The sequence below is a fragment of the Bos mutus genome, chromosome 7 (genome assembly GCF_027580195.1).
Source record: "Bos mutus isolate GX-2022 chromosome 7, NWIPB_WYAK_1.1, whole genome shotgun sequence".
Taxonomy (NCBI): domain Eukaryota; kingdom Metazoa; phylum Chordata; class Mammalia; order Artiodactyla; family Bovidae; genus Bos; species Bos mutus.
In genome coordinates this window covers 45171928-45192419 of record NC_091623.1, presented here as the reverse complement: position 1 = coordinate 45192419, position 20492 = coordinate 45171928, and the positions used below count along the sequence as shown (strand labels likewise).

Sequence of the window (20492 nt, the reverse complement as noted above, 5' to 3'; positions counted from 1 at the left end):
TGGGGTAATAAAATGTTCTGGAATTAGTGGTGGCTGCATAGTATTGTAAATTTACTAAAAAGCCACTAAATTGGACACATTAAAATAGTTATAATGCTGAATTTTATGTTACATAAATATCACCACAATTAAAAAAAATTTTTTTAACCACAATCTTAAAAATGTAGAAGCTACCAGCCATACAAACATAAGCTGGCTCGATCCGTGGGCCACAGTTTGCCAACCCCTGGTCTAAACTTTCTGGAACAATCCAGGCCTTTGTGTGCTCTGCCTGCCGTGGGTGGCCTTGACCAGGCACAGTAGAAACGCCTGCTGGACACTAAGGAACTGTCATACGCGGCCGCCTGGTCCATCCGAGTGCTCACACACAGCCCTGCCTGGCACTGAAGAGACCCTCAAGGGGACGTCCCAACAGGGAGCAGCGGCCCCCTCCGCCCCCCGCCCCACTGCTCATCTCAGCGGGTGCTGCGTCCACCCAGAGCCGCAGGCATCCTGCCATCACCTGGATTGCCCACTTTCACCGATACCTCGCCCCTGGTCCTCAGTACCCTCCACTCCATCTGGCTCACACAGGGCCCCCCTCTAGCCTCCCAGATCTTCTCTTGTTCCCCCAGTCCACTTCTGGCATGGCAGCTGGAGGGGCCTTTTCAGAACTCTCCCCTGGCTTCTCACGCTCCTGGCTCTCTCCCCTATAGCCTCTGCTTCAGGTCCCGACCCCACCGGCTTCCTGGCTTTCTCAGGCACACCCAATCGTTCCCACCTCAGGCCTTCACGCTCCTACCACAGAGCCTCCCCCAGAGGACACAGGCGTGGCCCCTGCTCCCCTTCCTCCGCCCATCATGCCTCCCCAGGCCTGGCTTCTGCTATCTTTCACTTGTGGCGCTGAACTCCCTCTCACGTCTCACACCCATCCGTACGTGTCTCGCATGAGCCCCCACCTTAACCATGCAAGGGCCCGGAGAGCCAGGAATCTGAACAAACCCCAGTGCCTGGCACAGAGGAGGTGGCCTACCTCTGCCCCATGGATGACTAAGACATAAAGCCAAGAGGTGGCCTCCTCGAGACTGAATGGACACTGCATGACCCTTCCCAGAGGGAAGTCAGCTGGCTCCCTTTGAATGTAGAGGGAACACTAAACTATAAACCGCACCTCAAGGTTTATCTCTTAGGTTCATCTAAGCAGCTGTGACCTTGGACAAGTACAGAGGAGCCGCCCCGAGAGGCAGGGTCTATCCTGAGCAGAATTGGCAGCCAAGATTCACCACTCTCGCCCGGGGCCTCGCCCTTCAGGTGTCCAGAACGGGGACAGTCATGAACAAGTCAGGCCTGATCTGGAGGACCCCACCTGCCAGGGAAGGCAAACCAACAGGAAACAGTGCATTTTTTATTTCTTAGCTCTCCTATGCTATTTTGAAATATGTAAAACGGGATGCTGTGAAAATGACTTGGGGATGGGAATTGGTGGAGGGGGAGCTCTTTGAGGAGGTGACGTTATAACTAAAGTCAACCAGATCCAAAATGGTGTTGGCCCCAAAGGCCGCAGCCAGGGGATGGTCTTCCTGGGCAGGCTGCCCACATCATGGCACGTCTGTTTATCTTTCCCTTAGGCCAGTGTCTCAACCAGGGAGATTCTGTTCCCAACCCAGGGGACACTTGGCAACATCAAGAGACATTTAAGGTTGTCGTACCTGGCCGGGGGTGGGGGTCGGGGTGCTACTGGCATCAGGGGGGTGCAGCCCAGTGATGCTGTTCAACAGCCTGCAGAGTGTGGGATGGGCCCCATGCCCATGAAGAACAACACTTTGGCCCCAGCGGCAAGGCTGAGAAGCCCTGCACAAAAGGCTCCCCACAGGCTACCACTTCTCTTCCTTAGCGCTTAACCACCATTCTCTCCTTGTCTATAGCTGACAGCATTAATGACGAGATGTAGAAATGGAAAATATTCACATACACATGCGCGCGTGTGCACACACACACACAGAAGTTTCTTCAGTACAGTGAAGCCAGAAAAACCAGTTAAAAAAAAAAATCACCATGGCACTAGTGAGCAGGGAGCCCTGGAAAGTTCTCAGGCTACCACTGACTTGAAAAGGCCTCTAGGAAGCTCAGAAGACATGGGGTTTGGGCCTGGCGGGAAGCAGGGCTGGAAACAGAAATGACTGAAACCAAGCCGGCAGCGGGTGACCGGAGGGGATGAAGGGCACGGACCTCTCGGGCGGGGGCAGCCCACACATGGCGGCTCCTAGGCTGCAGCAAGACCGAAAAGCCCTGGTAGGCAGCTGTTAAGGGAACGTTCTCATCAAACTCCTCTTCAGAGTTAATAAGCCTGCAGTCACGAAATCCACCCCGGGGGCAGACAAGACTGGTCGGTTCTCCTTATCTCTCCAACAGGTCTGGAAGTCACTTGGGGAGCAGCAGGAGCCCTGCGGCTATTGAAGAGGAGAGGCTCGAGTGAAGATCCGGCCTTGGGAGCAGTTACTCCCACGGGGCTAGAGAAAGGCAAATTCCACATGGGGAGTGCAATTTAGGGCTTGGTCACCAGTTTTTTCTTCAACACCCAGTGTTTACAAAGCGCCTCGGATCAGCAAAGTGCCCCCGCACACACAGCTGCAAAGAGCTCGCTTTTCTCGCCAGCCGGGACTGTTCCGAAGGTTAATCCCTGCTAAGGCTTTTATCATCTGGAGGTACAAGCACTACCTCTGGATCCTGGGATTTCATTTGCAAACATGAAATAGTAGCTTTTTTGGCCCCAGGCTTTCAAGTACCTTTTTAAAAGTGAGGCGCACTCCTCAGCTTTAATGAGATGACTTGCTTATGGTGCTGACGTGCTGACAAGACTGCCTTGCAGAGAAAAGGCAGAACGTGTGCACTAGCCCCCCTCGGAGAGGGACCCGCCACTGCCAAGTCGCCTTGCACTGCTCTCTTTTCAAATCCTGACTCCCTAATTGATAGGAAACTGCAATCTCCTTCAACAGAGGAGAAACCTACAAAATGCTTCACGGTAGATTTTTAGCTTCCCTGCAAAAACCCCTCGGGCAGAGATGGAGGAGGAGGTGGTTCAAAAAGCTGGTTCAGTCACACCAGGGCTTCTCAATGCTGTGATTTTGCTCCCAGGAGACATGTGGCTCTGTCTGGAGATCTGTTTTTGGCTGTCTCGACTGGGTGAGGGCCTATGGGTGGAGGCCGGGGATGCCACTGAACACCCACAATGCCCTGGCCAGCAACACCACCAGCAATGTGTTATGCCCTAAATGGCAACAGGACCGAGGAGAGAAAAAGATAATGGCTACCTTATAAAAGTAAAGCTCAAACAGTCTTTTTCTCAGGGGGTCTGGTGAGCTCAAAGAAGAAAGGACTGCAGAGACAGAAGAGGGTGCCACCTGTCACTTAAAGAAGGGACCACAAGCCTGAGCTGAGTCCATGGTCCTGCCCGCAGGGAAATGAAGCACATCAACAATAAAGATGGCTGGTCACACATGCATCTCCACCGCTCGATTCCGTGTGCTGCCAAGGGTGATCAGAGGGATCACGGGCCCAAGCACGAGTATGGCCTGCCTAGCGCTCTGAGGGGGAGCCGCAAACCCAGACCTTGGTGGCTCCGATTGCCATTATCTTTTTTTAATCAGAGTACAGTTGCTTCACAATGTTAAGTTTCTGCTGTACAACCAAGTGAATCAGCTATACACACACACACACACACACATATCCCCTCCCTTAGACCTCCCTCCTACTCCAGCCCCATCCCATCCCTCTAGGTCATCACAGAGCACTGAGCTGAGCTCCTGTGCTATATTCCAGAGTTCCCAGTATCTGTCTGTTTTACACATGGTAATGTATTTATGCCAAACTAATCTCCCAATTCACCCCACCTTCCCCTCCCTCACTGTGTCCACATGTCCGTTTTCTATGTCTGAGTCTCTATTCCTGCCCTGGAACTAGGTTCATCTGTCCTATTTTTCTAGATTCCACATGTTAACACATGCACTAATATACGATACTGGTTTTTGTCTTTCTGACTTACTTCACTCTCTATGACAGACTCTAGGTCCATCCACATCTCTGATTGTGACTGGACATAAAACTATGTTCGGAGAATGCCTCCCTAACATATACAGGCACACCCACTCTTGATTTAAATCTGCCAAATGGATCAATTTGGGATGCAGAGGCTGCTGGGGAAGGTGTTTCGATTTATTTTGATTTGTGCTAGAAGCATTTCAAGAAGACCGGCCCTTCACCTGCTTCCCTGCCAATGAAAAACACACGAGACACGCTGCCTGGCCTGAGTACCCCAGTGCCAGGGTGGGCGGTGCTGAGGCCAGATCACTCACACCACTGCATACCTGGCTCGACAGAGGCGACTGTATGTTTAACTTGCCATTCTTGGGAATGTCTATTCTGTAGCCAAGAGGAAGGAAAGCGTTGAATCCAACAATGAGGTCAGGGTGTTCATGGAAGAGCTGCGACACTCGTCGGATGACGCCAGGTGTATCGATGCTGGAACAAAGAAGACCAGGAGTGGCAGGAGAGTCTAAGCGGCCAACTGGGAACTGAGCTGACTTCTGACTCTCTTAAGCGTCCCAGGACACAGGCTGCTCAACAGACAACAAAGCACCCTAAACTGTGCTCTGTGTGACTCTGCAGACAGTGGTCCACCACCAAGGCAGCCAGGCCTGGGCTCCCTGTATCTTCCTGGCAAAAACCCACACAACAGGCACACAGCACAGCTCCCAAAAAACCGCAAGCACGTGCGCTAGGTTCTGAAAATGTCAGGAGAGCCAGCTGCACATCCTGAGCTCCAAGAAGAGACAGGAAGCCAAGTCCTCTAAACGGGGAGATAAATTCACTTCATACGAATTAGCGATCTGCTGTGACACAGGAGTTGTTCCCAGCAACTGACGGTAATGCATAAATGTCAAAGGCCCTGCAAGTATGGAAACTGCTTAACAGCTCACGGAGAGAGGAGACAGGATTCTCCCTCAGGGCTGCAGTCAGGGCCAAGGTCTTGTGGAAGGAAACCAGGTGAGGCCTGTCGTTATTATTTCCTCTGGGAAAGCTGCACAGTGTGGATCTGATACTCACGAATCTAAGTCAGAAGGGATGGAGTCCTGGTCCCGTCTCTGCTCCTAACGTGAATCTGGGTGAACCCCTGGCCCACTCTAAGTCTCAGCAAGCCCCCTGTCAAACAAGATAGGGGATCGGGAGGTCCCCGATATATCTCTAACCCCCCTGATTCTGTGCCTATGAAAACAGCTAATGTGTTTTAAATGCCTTCTAAGTGCCAGGTTCCTTATGAAGCATTTTATGTGCGTTATTTCCCAAGCAGGCCTGGGATGAGGGCGAGGCTAGTGAGGCACTCACCTTGGGGATTAAGATTTGAGGGGGAGAGAGTGCCAAAACATTCCTTAATCAGGATAAGTAACATTTTCATGTAGTGCTTGGCGGAGGGGAAAAAAATCTAAATTTAAAAAAAAAATCCCCAACGAACAAAATTTATCTTAAAAAAACCCAACATTCTGAGTAAAGACAGGATCTCACCCTGTGCTTGCCTGACTGCCTCACTCGCCTCACCCCATCCCTGCCCTCCTTCCAGGAATCCCCACAATAGCTCCACAAGGAGGGTACCCTTCCGTCCCGTTTTTTGGAAGAAGGAACTGAGGCTCTGAGAAGTCATAACCTGCGCAAGGTCACCCTGTTGAGGGTCAGCGGGGGGTGGTGGCTCCCACTCCGCTCAGGCCCACTGCGGCCCAGGGCGTACCCTGGGACGTCCCCCTGGGCAGGGGCCCCGCAGGTACCTCTGGCTCTTGAACTCCTTCATGATTTCCAGGAAGCCATTGTAAGTGGCAGGATCGCTGCCGAAGCGGATCTTCACCTGGTCCAGGTAGGTGAGGGCGTCTTCCACCTGCGGGGAGGGGGAGGGTCCTGGTGGGCCGCGGTCGGCGTAGAAGGGGACGGGGCCGGGGGTCCCTGGCGGGAGGGGTACAGGCCGGGCTCCGAGGGGCGGAGGCAGGGAGTCGCGGGTCCAGGGCCCAGAGGAGCGGAGGCCGACGCAGGGCCAGGGTCGGGCGGGGCCCTGGTAGGGGGCGCCAACCTCCGGGGACTGGACGACGGGGTTCCCCAGGGACGGCTGGGGCACCACTCACATGCACCGGCAGTTTCTCGTGGCCCCCGGAGCCCGAGCGACCCCAGCGGGCGCCGCTCAGCCCCCGGCCCGCAGGGCCGACGCCGCCGCCGCCGCCAGCGTGCGCCATGTTGGAACTCGGAGCCGCGGCCCGCCCCGCCCCCCGCCCGAGGGTCGGCCGCGCATGCGCTGGCTCCGCCCGGAGGGGGCGTGGCCTGGCGGCGGCTGGGACAGCAAAACTCCTTGAGGGACTGGCTGTAGGATCCTATCCGTAAAACTGAAATGCTGCTAACGCTTAAAGTACCACCGGTGGGCAAACCAAGGCCTGCCCTCTGCTTTTGTCCGGCCCCACAAGTAAGCTGAGAATGCTTTTTACAATTTTAAAAGTTGGAAAAACTCCGATAGTGAAGATTATTCTGCGCCACGTGAAAATTCTATGAAATTCAAGTTTCAGTGTCTGCAAACTTAAGGTTTACTGGAACACTGGAATGCCCACTCTTTTACTGGGCACCTCTGGCTATTTTTGCGCTCCGGCAGCGGAGTGAATAGCTTCTACAGATGCTAAGATCTACACAGCCTGATATATTTACTGAAATAGTGTTCTGGACCCCTGCTTTCTAGGGTTGATGTAACAACTGGGATTAGGGTTAGGGACACACCGCCCCGCATACAAGGCCCTGCATTGAAGTTTTGCCGAAATGCTTTTTAAAAATTTTTTTATTAATTTATTTGGCTGCGCTAAGTCTTAATTGCAGCATGTGGGATCTTATTTGTGGCATGCAAATTCTTAGCTGTGGCATGTGGGATCTAACTCCCTGACCAGGGTTTGAAGTCATGCCCACTGTGTTGCGTATACAGAGTGTTAGCCATTGAAACACCAGGGAAGTCCCTGCTAAATTGCTCTTGACTTAGTCCTGATCCTCCTCTCCTCACTTCTCTAGTCCTGTTCCCATCACTTCCCCACTGGACCAGTTTGGGAGCCTCTTAACCAGTTTTTCCAGTCCCAGTGCTATCAAGAACTGAGATCATTTCACAACTGCTTCCAAATCTCCAAGGTCTTCCTATTTCTTATGAGTTAAATCTAAGCATTTGTATGCAGCATGGAAGGCAATAAAAACCTGCCCCTTATGAACCTTTTCTTGCAGAATTTTTCACCCAAGTAAGCTGCCTTCTATCTGTGCAGAAACTCCTGTCAATGCCTGCTTAGCCTGGCTGCTCCCTGACCCCATGTGTCAGCTGGAAGTCCTATTCTATCTCTTCATTACACAAAAAGCACCCTATATATCCTGCAAAATACAACCCAAATATCCTCTCTCTCAAGAAACTGCCCGACTTCTCTGCCGTCCCACAGTCTCTTGTACGTCATCTTCATTTGGTATCTCTATTTGTGAAGAGGTGCAGGAAAGCTGAGACTATATTGGCAACGGGTGCATCATTTGCCAGGGGTCATGAGTAAAATTGGGACTTCCCCGGTGGCTCAGACAGTAAAGCATCTGCCCACAAAGAAGGAGACCCAGGTTCAATCCCTGGGTGAGGAAGATCCCCTGGAGGAGGGCGTGGCCACCCACTCCAGTATTCTTGCCTGGAGAATCCCATGGACAGAGCAGACTGGCAGGCTACAGTCCATGGGGTCACAAAGAGTCGGACACGACTATAGGGGGAGTTCCAGCAGCAGAAGTAGAATGGTGAGCAAAAGTAACAAGGCTTTTACCCCCACAGTGTCATCAGTCTTTCAAGAAGGATAAAAATCAATCACATACACAGATGTAAAGTTTCAACTGTGACAGATACTTCAAAGGGAAATTACAAGTGTAATAGTTACTCTGTTCCAGTTACTCTACCATCTCCAGATTTAGAGGTTTACATGATAAGAACATTTATTTTGTTCTCCAACCTCCAGGCTTGGAAGGGATAGCTCATCCCTGTCCCCTCTGTGTCAGCTGGGTATTTGGAAGGCTGAGGATGGAATCCTCTGAAGGTTTACTCACTCACATGTCTCAGTTGCTTCTGGCTGTAGGTTGAGGCCAGTGGCTATTGCCAGAATGACCCACATGTGGCCGCCTCATGTAGCCTGAACTTCCTCACAGTATGGCAGCTAGGTTCCAAGCCCAATCACACAGAGAGGAACAACTGAGCCAGGTGGAAGCCTTATAGCCTTTTCTGATCTACCTTTGCAAGTCACACAGAATCAGAAGTCCCTCCCAAATTCAAGTGGAGAGCCAACAGACTCCAGAACCTGGGGAGTGGCCAGGTTCTGAAATAGCATGCATGATGCCTGTGTGCTCAATCGTGTCCAATTCTTTGCAACCCCATGGACTGTAGCCCACCAGGCTCCTCTGTCCGTGGAATTCTCCAGGCAAGAATACCGGAATGAGTTGTCATTTCCTTCTCCAGGGGATCTTCCCGACTCAGGAATCGAACCTGGATCTCCTGCATTGGCAGGGAGATTTCTTACCATTGAGCCACCTGGGAAGCCCCAGGAATAGAATGGGGAGATAGGAATTATTGCCATGACCATTTTTGGAAAATATCTTCTGTCACCAGACAGACTTAACCCAGTCAGGGGATGAGAAAGGCCTCCCAGAGGTAGTGATATTCTAGCTGTGTCCTAAATGATATGTAGGTGTTCACTGTGAAAATCAGAAGGAATGGCTGTGCAAAGGCCCTGTGGTGGGAATGAGTGTGGCATATTTAAAGAACTTAAAGAAACCAGTGTTCTTGGATTTCAGAGAAATGGGAGGGAGAGAGAAAGAGAGAGAGCAGGATAAGTGTAGAGGGAACAGAGAAGGCAGGCCACTCTTTCTTATGAAATGAGTTAAGGCTTTTGGACTTGGCATTTAGTGCTGGTAGCAATTGTGTGTGGGTTCTACACAAGGAACTGTTTCAGAAGCTTGGAAGTTGGAAGCAAATACTCTGACTGTTCTGCAGGGAAGTGATTGGAGGGGAGCCAGGGAGGGTGCAGGGAGGCTGTTTCATCGTTTAGACAGGCAAAGGATGATGGTGGTTTTAGACCAGGGTAGGAGAAGGGGAGGTGGAGAGAAGGTGGTGAAAGGGAGTGATATTTAGAAAGTAAAGCAGAGAGGACGAGGCACAGGGTGGACGTGGGGTTGAGGAGAAAGGAAGTGTGAGGATTCATAGCTCCCAGCCCACAAAGGTATTCTGCTCGGTTTCATTGCATTTCTGCCTGAACAGAAGCTAAGGCCGACTGAAGCACATTCTGAGGCTACCAGTCCTATCCACAGCAGCACCTCCTGGGGGAGGTCCCTCCCCTGAGAATCAATGGCACATGTGGGCTTCTCACAAGCCCCAGAGACCTTCTACATTGCTCCCCCTCCCACAAGGATCACTTTAGGTTTTCTATTCTTTTAGTAGGTCTCTTAGGATCAGAGGAAGCCCTCACTCAACTGGAGAACAGGCAACCACAAGTCAGTGCCACCTTGGGCACGGGTGTGAGTTCTGAAGGATACATGAATATATGCGTGTGTGCATGTGTGTCTGTGTGTGTGTTCAATATGTAGGCAACAGGACGTGTACATCTTTTCATTCTTGTTTTTATAAAGCATGCTGCTGCTGCTAAGTCACTTCAGTCATGTCCGACTCTGTGCGACCCCATAGACGGCAGCCCACCAGGCTCCCCAGTCCCTGGGATTCTCCAGGCAAGAACACTGGAGTGGGTTGCCATTTCCTTCTCCAATGCATGAAAGTGAAAAGTGAAAGTGAAGTCGATCAGTCGTGTCCGACTCTCAGCGACCCCGTGGACTGCAGCCCACCAGGCTCCTCGGTCCATGGAATTTTCCAGGCAGGAGTACTGGAGTGGGGTGCCATTGCCTTCTCCTTATAAAGCATACAAAGTGGCTAAGCTAATTTTTTTCTTTACTATTCTCATCTACACAGATTAAGTTGAAAACCTTTTAGATAAACAACAAGGGCCTGCTGTATAGCCCCTACTGTATTTCCCTACAGGGAAATATATTCAATATATTATACGAACCTATAATGGAAAAGAATCTGAAAAGAATATATATATATATGTATATATATATATATATCAATTTGCTGTATATACCTAAAACTAGCACAACATTTTAAATTGACTGTACATCAATATAAAAAGTTAAAATGATTTTATATGAAAATAAAAAGTAGTTTTTAAAAAATTAGAAAAAATGGAAAACCTTAGAGATGACAGTTTGGATAGACAGCTTAGATAAATTTGGGACACAAATTTCCTTATCATTTGTCTAATTTAATGACATTAAAGTAAGTTCTCTGGTAGGTCTTTTGTTGGACAGTATTTTGGCAAAATTAAGAAGATCAAAAATCCTGTATATTTTGAACTAGGTAAGTCTTCCCAGGTGGCAAACATTAGGATCAAACTCGCTGAAGTTGGGAATCACAGTTTGTAGCAGAATTTTCAGAGAAGGCAATGGCACCCCACTCCAGTACTCTTGCCTGGAAAATCCCATGGACGGAGGAGCCTGGAAGGCTGCAGTCCATGGGATTGCTGAGGGTCGGACACGACTGAACGACTTCACTTCCACTTTTCACTTTCCTGCATTGGAGAAGGAAATGGCAACCCACTCCAGTGTTCTTGCCTGGAGAATCCCAGGGACGGGGGAGCCTGGTGGGCTGCCGTCTATGGGGTCGCACAGAGTTGGACGTGACTGAAGCGACTTAGCACCAGCAGCCGCAGCAGCAGTAGAATTTTACAAGCTGCCAGAAATCCTCATGCCCTGGTGTGAACGCCCTGCCTTGTCTTCCTTCCTGGAGTATAGGCGGTCCCAGGAACATCATGGATGTCACACCTACAGTATGTCTATGTCTACATGGTGAAGGTGAAGGGAATTCTCAGGAGTATTTAAGATTCCAAATGAAGTTGATTTTGAATTCATCAGAAAGCAGATTATGTAGGTAGACCTGACCTAATCAAGGGTACCCTTTATTTTTAATTTAAAATTTTTTTTTAAGATTTTTAAAAATATTTGGGCCATTTTTAAAGTCTTGATTGAATTTTGTACAATATTGCTTCTATTGTTTTATGATGTGATTTTTTTTTTTTTTGGTCACAAGGCATGTAGGATCTTAGTTTCCTGAATCCAGGGATCACCCCCCTGCAATGGAAAGAGAAATCTTTTTGTTGTTGTTGTTTTTAGTTTATTTATTTAATTGGAGGATAATTACTTTACAATATTGTGATGGTTTTTGCCGTACATCAGTATGAATCAGCCATAGGCATATATGTGTCCCCTCCATCTTGAAGCTCCCTCCAACCTCCCTCCCCACCCCATCTCTCCAGGTTATCACAGAGCATCGCCTTTGGGTGCCCTGTGTCATACATGAAACTCACACTGGTTATCTATTTTACATATGGTAATATATATGTTTCAGTGCTATTCTCTCAAATCATCTCACCCTCTCCTTTTCCCACTGAGTCCAAAAGTCTGTTCTTTACATCTGTATCTTGGAAGGAGAAGTCTTAACTGCTGAACCACCAGGGAAGTCCCAGGGGCACTCTTTAGAAGAGTCTGGAAGTCAGTCTTGAAGCAGCAGAGATGTGTGATTCTGTTGGCCTTGAAGGAGGAACCAGCCACGTCATGATCTGCCTATGGAAAGAGGTGGCCTCTGGGAGCCAAGAGCCACAGGCCTACAGCTTTGCAAGGAGCTCAGCTCGAAAGGAGCATGGATCAGGGCTCTGAGCCGGTCAGTGAGATCCCAGCCCCAGTGACAACTTGTAGGACCCTGAAGAGAGAATCCAGCCACATTATGCCTAGATTCCTGACCAACAGACACTGTGAGAGAATAAAAGGCTGTTCTTTTCAGCAGCTAAGTTTGTGGTGATTTGTTACTCCGTAATAGCTCACTAATACCCCATGAAGTAGTCTTGTCAAAACCGTTTACCGTGTGATGATGAGGTGTCAATGTAGGTTCTTCAGGTGTGACGAATAGACTGCTTTGGTGGGGATGTTAATAATGGAGGAAATGACACATGTGTGGGTGGAGGGGGGATATGAGAAATCGCTGTGCCTTCCACTCAATTTTGCTGTGAATCTAAACTGCTCTAAAAACAGTCCATTTAAGAAAATGTCTGCTCTAAATCTAATCAAGTCATTTAAGACCAGAGTTGGCAGATTGTAAATTATATATATATATTTATTTAAAATTTATTTGTTTGGCTGTGCCGGGTCTTAGTTGTGGCATGTGGGATCTTTGGCCTTTGTTGCAGCATGCAAACTCTTTAGTTGCTGCATGTGGGATCTAGTTCCTTGACCAGGATCAAACCCAGGTCCTCTCCATTGGGAACATGGAGCCTTAGCCACTGGATCACCTTGGAAGTCCCAATATTTTATATTTTAAACAAATAACTATATAATAAAAGTATTATAAATGTTATATACAATATAAATATATATGTTTATTGTATGTCTGTATAATACAGTATTAAAGTATACAGTATAAATAAGTACAAAGAGCCAGATTGTAAGTATTTTTCACTCTGGGTTCATACATTCTCTGTCACTGCAGCATGAAAACAGCCATAGGTAATATGCGAATGAACAGGCATGGCTGTGTTTCAATAAAACTTTATTTACAAAAACAAACATGCAGACTGTGGCTTGCTGACTCCTGCTCTACAATGAGACTAGAGACAAAGCAAACGAATGCAGTGCAATGGGTGAACAAATCTTTATTGCATCCTAGTTTAGTTTGAAGAAATAGCTAATTAGGAATGCTTTAGGACTAATTAGAAAAATTAGGAATGCCTATTGTTAGTTTGGCAGGTGTGTGCAGTTATGTAGGAGAATGACCTTATTCCTTAAAAATGCCTCCTTACATAAGCGCTGAAGTGTCTTGATATCACCAGGGCCAGAATTAGGGTGAGGAGTCTGTGCAAATACAGGATCAGAATCCAGTTTTATTGAAAATGTTGGTATTTTGTTCAATATGCATTTTTATTCATTTTGATTTAAAAGTTATGGTAACCCAATGTCTGTTTTGATGGTTGACTATTTTTGGTCTGAGTGCTCCCTCCACTCTTCTCACCCTAGTCCCGGTGTCATTTTGAGTTGGTTTAGCAGGAGATTGGCAGCAATAGGGCAATCAGGGAATCTCAATAAACACATGTTCATTGTCCTCAATATTGCAACTTTGCTGTGGGTTTGAATGTTTTCACAGAGTTTAGCAAAAAAAAAAAAAAAATCTCTAGACTTTAAAGTTAAAAGTTTTCAATTAACTAAACCCTGCCCAGGGACTTCCCTGGAAGTCCAGGGGCTAAGATTTGGCACTCCCAATGAAGAGAGCCCAGGTTCAGTCCACGGTCAGGTAATTAGATCCCACATGCCACAATTAAGAGTTCTCATGCCATAACTAAAGATCCTGCATGTCGAAAGGAAGACCTGGCATAGCCCAATAAATAAATATTTTAAAAATAAATTTAAAAAATACCCCCCCTCAAACTTATAGATACAGAAAGCAGATTGATGGCTGCCAGAGGCAGGAGGTAGGGCTGGGTGAAATGGATGAAGTTGGTCAAAAGATATAGCTCTAGGGGGCAGGAATTGGGGGACTAAGAGCTGTTTAGGTGACCAGATGTCCCGATTTGCCAGTGACTGAACAGTTACCATAACATAGAGCTTTTGTTTTAAGTGGCATCAGTTCGTTCAGTCACTCAGTCATGTCCGACTCTTTGCAACCCCATGGACTGCAGCATGCCCAGCCTCCCAGTCCATCACCAGCTCCCAGAGTTTACTCAAACTCATGTCCATTGAGTCAGTGATGCCATCCAGCCATCTCATCCTCTGTCCATCTCATCCCTTCTCCTCCTGCCTTCAATCTTTCCCAGCTTCAGGGTCTTTCCCAAGGAGTCAGTTCTTTGCATCAGGTGGCCAAAGTACTGGATTTCAGCTTCAGCATCAGTCCTTCCAATGAATATTCAGGACCTATTTCCTTTAGGATGGACTGGTTGTATCTCCTTGCAGTCCAAGGGACCCTCAAGAGTCTTCTCCAACACCACAGTTCAAAAGCATCAATTCTTCGGCACTCAGCTTTCTTTATAGTTCAACTCTCACATCCATAACATGACTACTGGAAAGTCTTGTATACAGAGTCACCATGATCACCCTACTTCTGATTTTTACCTTATAGCCTCTGTTCTATTTGATTGCTTGCCATGATAATGAATTATTATTTGTGTAACCACCTAATAAGGAAGCTGACTTCTCACCAAAAATAACTTATGATAAATAAGTCCTGGAAGTGTCATGTACAAGCTGGTGACTATAGTTAATAATACTGTATTGTATATTTGCTGGAAAGAATTGCCAAGAGAAATATCAATAACCTCAGATATGCAGATGACACCACACTTATGGCAGAAAGCAAAGAAGAACTAAAGAGCCTCTTGATGAAAGTGAAAGAGGAGAGTGAAAAAAGTCGGCTTAAAACTCAACTTGCAGAAAATTAAGATCATGGCATTTGGTCCTATCATTTCATGGCAAATAGATGGGGAAACAATGGAAACAGTGACAGACTTTATTTTGGGGGGCTCCAAAATCACTGCAGATGGTGATTGCAGCCATGAAATTAAAACGCTTGCTCCTTGGAAGAAAAGTTATGACCAACCTAGACAGTATAGTAAAAAGCAGAGACATTACTTTGCCAACAAAGGTCTGTCTAGTCAAAGCTATGGTTTTTCCAGTAGTCATGTATGGGTGTGAGAGTTGGACTATAAAGAAAGCTGAGTGCCGAAGAATTGACGCTTTTGAACTGTGGTGTTGGAGAAGACCCTTGGACAGCAAGGAGATCCAACCAGTCCATCCTCAAGAAAATCAGTCCTGAATATTCATTGGAAGGACTGATGCTGAAGCTGAAACTCCAATACTTTGGCCATCTGATGTGAAGAACTGACTCATTTGAAAAGATCCTGATGCTGGGAAAGATTGAAGGCAGGAGGAGAAGGGGATGACAGAAGATGAGATGGTTAGATGGCATCATTGACTCAATGGACATGAGTTTGGGTAAACTCCCGGAGTTGGTGATGGACAGGGAATCCTGGCGTGCTGCAGTCCATGGGGTTGCAGAGAGTCGGACACGACTGAGTGACTGAACTGAACTGAATTGTATATTTGAAAGTTGCTAGGACAATAGGTCTTAAAAGTTCTTACCAAGAAAAGAATGAAAATAATGTCATTTGCAGCAACATAGATGAACCTAGAGATTATCATACTAAGTGAAGTAAGCCAGACAGAAAAAAGACAAATATATGATATTGCTTATATGGGAAACCTAAAAAAAAAGATACCAATGAACTTATATACAAAACAGAAATTCGCCCACAGTTTGGCATTAACATATACATACTACTATTACTCGGAGAAGGCAATGGCACCCCACTCCAGTACTCTTGCCTGGAAAATCCCATGGACGGAGGAGCCTGGTAGGCTGCAGTCCATGGGGTCGCACAGAGTTGGACACGACTGAGCGACTTCGCTTTCACTTTTCACTTTCATGCATTGGAGAAGGAAATGGCAACCCACCCCAGTGTTCTTGCCTGGAGAATCCCAGGGACGGGGAAGCCTGGTGGGCTGCCGTCTATGGGGTCGCACAGAGTCGGACACGAGTGAAGTGACTTAGCAGCAACTACTATTACTATATATAAAATAGATAACCAACAGGGACCTACAGTATAGCACAGGGAACTAAACTCAATAGTTTATAATATTCTGTAAGGGAAACAAATCTGAAAAAGAATACAGACACACACATATATATAGTGGGTTGGCCAAAAGGTTCATTCAGATTTTCCCATAACATCCCAAGTGAACCTTCTGGCCAACCCACTATATATAACTGAATCACTTTGCTGTACACCTGAAATTAAGACACTATTGTAAATCAACTGTGTGTGTGTGTGTGTGTGTGTAGTCACTCAGTCATGTCTGACTCTCTGCAATTTCATGGACTGTAGCCCACCAGGTTCCTCTGTCCTTGGCATTTTCCCAGGCAAGAATGGGTTGCCATTTCCTCCTCTGGGGATCTTCCCGACCCAGAGATCACACCTCCTGCATCTCCTGCATTGACGGGTGGATTCTTTACCACTGATCCACCTGGGAAGCCCAGTATTGAATATTAACTACACTTCTTGGGATCATTTCATAATATATACAAATATCGAATCTTTACGTTGTACACCTGAAACTAATACAATGTTATATGTCATGTTTAATTTTTAAAAGGACTGTCTAGAATTTAATATAAATGGCACCCCACTCCAGTACTCTTGCCTGGAAAATCCCATGGACGGAGGAGCCTGGTGGGCTGCAGTCCATGAGGTCGCTAAGAGTCAGACACGACTGAGCGACTTCCCTTTCACTTTTCACTTTCATGCATTGGAGAAGGAAATGGCAACCCACCCCAGTGTTCTTGCCTGGAGAATCCCAGAGACAGAGCAGCCTGGTAGGTGGCCGTCTATGGGGTCGCACAGAGTCGGACACGACTGAAGCGACTTAGCAGCAGCAGCAGCAGCAATCCCTGCTGTAACTAGAGGAGCTATATATTCCAACTGTCCTGGGAGAGTCAGCTTATTGTAGTTGTCCTGGAGTAATTGTTTAGATCACTCCGTTTCACTCTCAAAAAGTGCTTCAGTTCGGATAGTATGTTAATACAGTCCTGTTGGCACAATAACCATGCTCTCACCCTGGCTCCACCGTAGCTGGGGAACCTCAAGCAAGTCACTCCGCTACAAAGCAGTGTGCTTGTCAAACATTCATAGCAACCGAACACTTTCTTAAATGAAGACTCTTTACAGAAATACCACGGTAAGCAACAATTCAAAGTAGCATTTTATTAGTAAAAAAAACATTCTTTCCTATAGGCAAATTAGTGTTTACATATGAAGCAACTGATTTTCACTGAGGCTGCTGAGATGGGCACTCATATTTTAAACCAGAAGTTGTAGCTAAATCTTATTTATGCATTGGGTAAACCCCTGATTCACAGAGACATGGTGCAAAGAGTAGCTTTAATTTTTTTTCAAGGGCTCCCCTCCCCTCTAAGTTAAATGGAGATGGCAGGAGAATCCTATGCTAGTCATTTCCAACACCTTAAAAACTGCTACCCAATGTGTATTTTTAAATTACAGTTATAAAACATTTTTAAGTGAAATTTGATGCTAAGTGACATTTGCAGAACTGTCAAAGCCCTCCTTGGAACACTAGTTTTAAAAATGGCTGAATGAGACCATTGGTCAGGTCACATCCAGCTCAAAAGCCTCTATTTCTAAGGCTGTTTTTTTTCTGTCTGGAATTCAGCTGGAGGTGGGGGAGGAGGAGAGGATGGAATAGCACCTTGAAGGTTTGGACTCTGCTATCCTTACAGCAAAAGCCCCAGAAGCAAGTGGGGGCTTTTAGAAGGCTGCAGGCATAAAAGAAAAAGCCATTTAAGTGGAGCAGAAACAGTCAGACTTTTGAACTTGCACAAGGCAGAGATGGTTCAAAAGCATGGTAGGAAGATGTCGGCAGCTTTATCCATCTGCTTCCAAGAGCCTCCAGTTTCTAAGATAAAAAGCATCTCTAGCCTCAGAGTTTGAGAGCCAAGGAGTATAGATGGAAGAATGATAACAGGTTTACTGTTTTAATGCCAAGTTGGGTCACAATGAACTAGACACATGAGCCAAGTGTGTCTATAAGTGCAAATTTGAACCCATTGCCAACTTGGTTAAAATGAGGACATTTCTCATAAAAATCCAGATTTCTGGCTTTACTTATGACAACAGGAAGCTCTGGCACCAGTGGGCTGCTCTCCCCAGGGCCATTCAGGGGTAGAGTCAAGGTTCTTGTGTCTCGTGCCAAGACAGAGCAATGCCCTCCATGTTTGCATGGTCACCATCATAATCTGCTGGTCACCCCAGTGCACAGCAATTATCTTGATTACTTGTTGGTGCCTGTGGGCATTTGAATGTGCCACCCATGGAATTGATGGTTGTGCTTCTGGGTCTAAAATTAGAGTGAGGTGGTCCCAACAAAAATTGGAACAGGAAGGCTCTAGATTCTAATTTCTCAGAGTTCTCTCTGCTCGTGATCTTGAGCAAATCACGACTAACTCTGCAAGGCTGTTTCCTTATCTGTAAAATGGAAGCAGAAACTCCTGCCCTCTCTGAAGTATGGGCTGTGATAAGGATCAGACCATAGCAACTGGTGCTTTATAAATTGGCTCTGTGATCCATGTCTGTGGTCTGGTTGGTCTCATATCCATCCATCCCCATCTTGGCTAGCACCCCAGTTACCCTGGGGAGTAGCCTCTCCCCCTCTCAGTCTACAGAGTTGGGTGGTGTTGACTCCAACCTCAGTCTGGATGGACGTGGGGTCAGGACCGCCAAGCAGAGTGCTGCATTTTCCTCAAAGATAGCTTTGTGTTCTGGGATGGGTGTATGAACTAATTGGGGCTAACAGATTTAGAACCAGGACTTTGGTTCAAACTGTTGGAAAGAGACCTTCTTTTCTGCTGAACTTGGCTGTCATGATGCTAATCTGGGGGTGGACCGGAGAATAGAGCTGAGGAGAGAAAAAAATGGAAAGATGGTAGGAAACAAGGTCTGGTCACATAACTGGAGGCTTCGAGTCCAGATATATATCAACACATACTTTCTTTTTGCTTCAGTTGGACTGAATGGGACTAACTCACTTGGCTCCATCGGGGGTTTTACACCAGCAGGCAGACTTGTGAGCGTTTGTTTGATCTGGATTCATTTCCCTGGGCACTCTCCGATCTCAAGTCCTGGAGTGCTCCTGCAGCAGCTGCCAGCTCTTCTCTCTGCCTGGATTTGACCATCCACACTGCTTTCTTGAAGTTCTTGAGAGGGTCCTGTTGTGAGATTCTTGATGAAGGGCACTGGAAACGCTCACGGATGAGATAGCCGTGTCTGGAGGGGGCAATGAAGCCATTGGAGGTTGGGATGATTCTGTTCACCACGGCATGCACAAACTGGACAGCCAGCAGTGTGCCTGTAGGGAGAAGTGGTGGGATGGGCACAAATGATAAAAATTCAGCCACAGAGATCCAATCTCACACATTTGAGACTTAGCTGCGTGGGGTCAAATTTCTTCTATCCCCCTTACTGGCTTAGGCATGACAGCAAAATTCTCATTCCCTCTTGCTTCATCCACAATATGGAAATGATAACTGAGCCTACCTGCTGAGGGGAATTCTGAAGATTTGAAGATGTTATGCATGTCAAGTGCTAAGTATCAGTTTCATCCCAAAGTGAATTCAGTCAATATTATTATTGGAGAAGGAGCGGGAAGAGAGGTTGTGAACCTGTGCAGGATGGGCTTTTAAGGCCACAGTCCACAGACTTTAGCATCTTTATTACTCTGTATTAGAATACAATGTATTCAGTTGCAATGTATTAGAACATAACTATTCAATTATACTGATTCAATCACAGTGTTTTCAGTTATAATGTATTTGATTACAATATATTCAACTCTATCTGCTATTCATTCAGCCACTTACTTGCTTTATGACCTTGAGAAAATTTCTTAATCACTCTGAACTTCAGCTTCTTCATTTGTCAAATGGGGATAGCAATAACTCCTACCCCTCCCTGCCAGTGTCATAAGGGTTCCTTTCTCTATAGGAGAATGTGACAAAGGTAACCATGGGGAGCAGGTAGACCAGCTTCAAACCACAGCCCACCCCATCTCTCAGAGCCTCAAATTTTATAAAAGGCGGGTGTGTACTGAGATAATGAAATGACTTGGTGACAGTATCCAGTACACAAGAAATGTTAACTTCTGTTAATATGTCCTTAGTGTGATGTTAAACAGAATGAGAAATGTGGAGTTTTCAAAGTGGTTGATCTTAAACAAGGCTTCCCAAACATTTACAGGGCCTGAGGAAAGAGAATGAATGGTCAACGTCCTATAAGATACAATATGTAAACACTGTAAACCCAGCTAATAAACTGTTGTATTAAGTGAAATATATTCTATCCTTCTACATTGGTTGATATACCTTCAGAACACCTGGAAGGTCAGGTTTGGGTTGAGGATTCTCAGGCTCTTCAGTTCCATGTCTGAATATAACAGTATGGGAGACCCCAGATGTCTGCGATTTTCCCCTTCTCTTCCCACATCCAGCTCCATCCTACATCCCTAAGGGGCCTCAGATACCTACATGTGAATCCCCACCCAGGTCACACATCCAGACTCCACGCACACCATTCCACAATCACCTTCACAGCCTGGGGGTGTGCACGCTCAAGGCATAGCCCACTTTCAGAAGGATAGACCTGGGAAAGAGGCCCACAGAGCCCCTAAAGAGGACTTCTGGGGCATGTGGGGAGGGTGTTCTGGAGTTCCAGGTTTTCAGAGCA

At 46.9% G+C, this 20492-nt stretch overlaps 2 protein-coding genes across 2 annotated transcripts in view; both read right to left on the bottom strand.

Annotated features, from left to right (window-relative positions):
• The window catches only part of SIN3B (SIN3 transcription regulator family member B), a 44110-nt gene extending 37845 nt beyond the window's left edge, over positions 1 to 6265 (bottom strand). The window contains 3 exon segments of the mRNA XM_070373261.1: positions 4344 to 4497; positions 5796 to 5902; positions 6144 to 6265. Coding sequence (XP_070229362.1) covers positions 4344 to 4497; positions 5796 to 5902; positions 6144 to 6251 — 369 coding nt within the window. The 5' untranslated portion in view covers positions 6252 to 6265.
• A 10676-nt stretch (positions 6266 to 16941) lies between these two features.
• NWD1 (NACHT and WD repeat domain containing 1) overlaps positions 16942 to 20492 on the bottom strand; it is an 82317-nt gene continuing 78766 nt past the window's right edge. The window contains 1 exon segment of the mRNA XM_070374790.1: positions 16942 to 19119. Within this exon segment, the coding sequence (XP_070230891.1) occupies positions 18818 to 19119 (302 nt within the window). The 3' untranslated portion in view covers positions 16942 to 18817.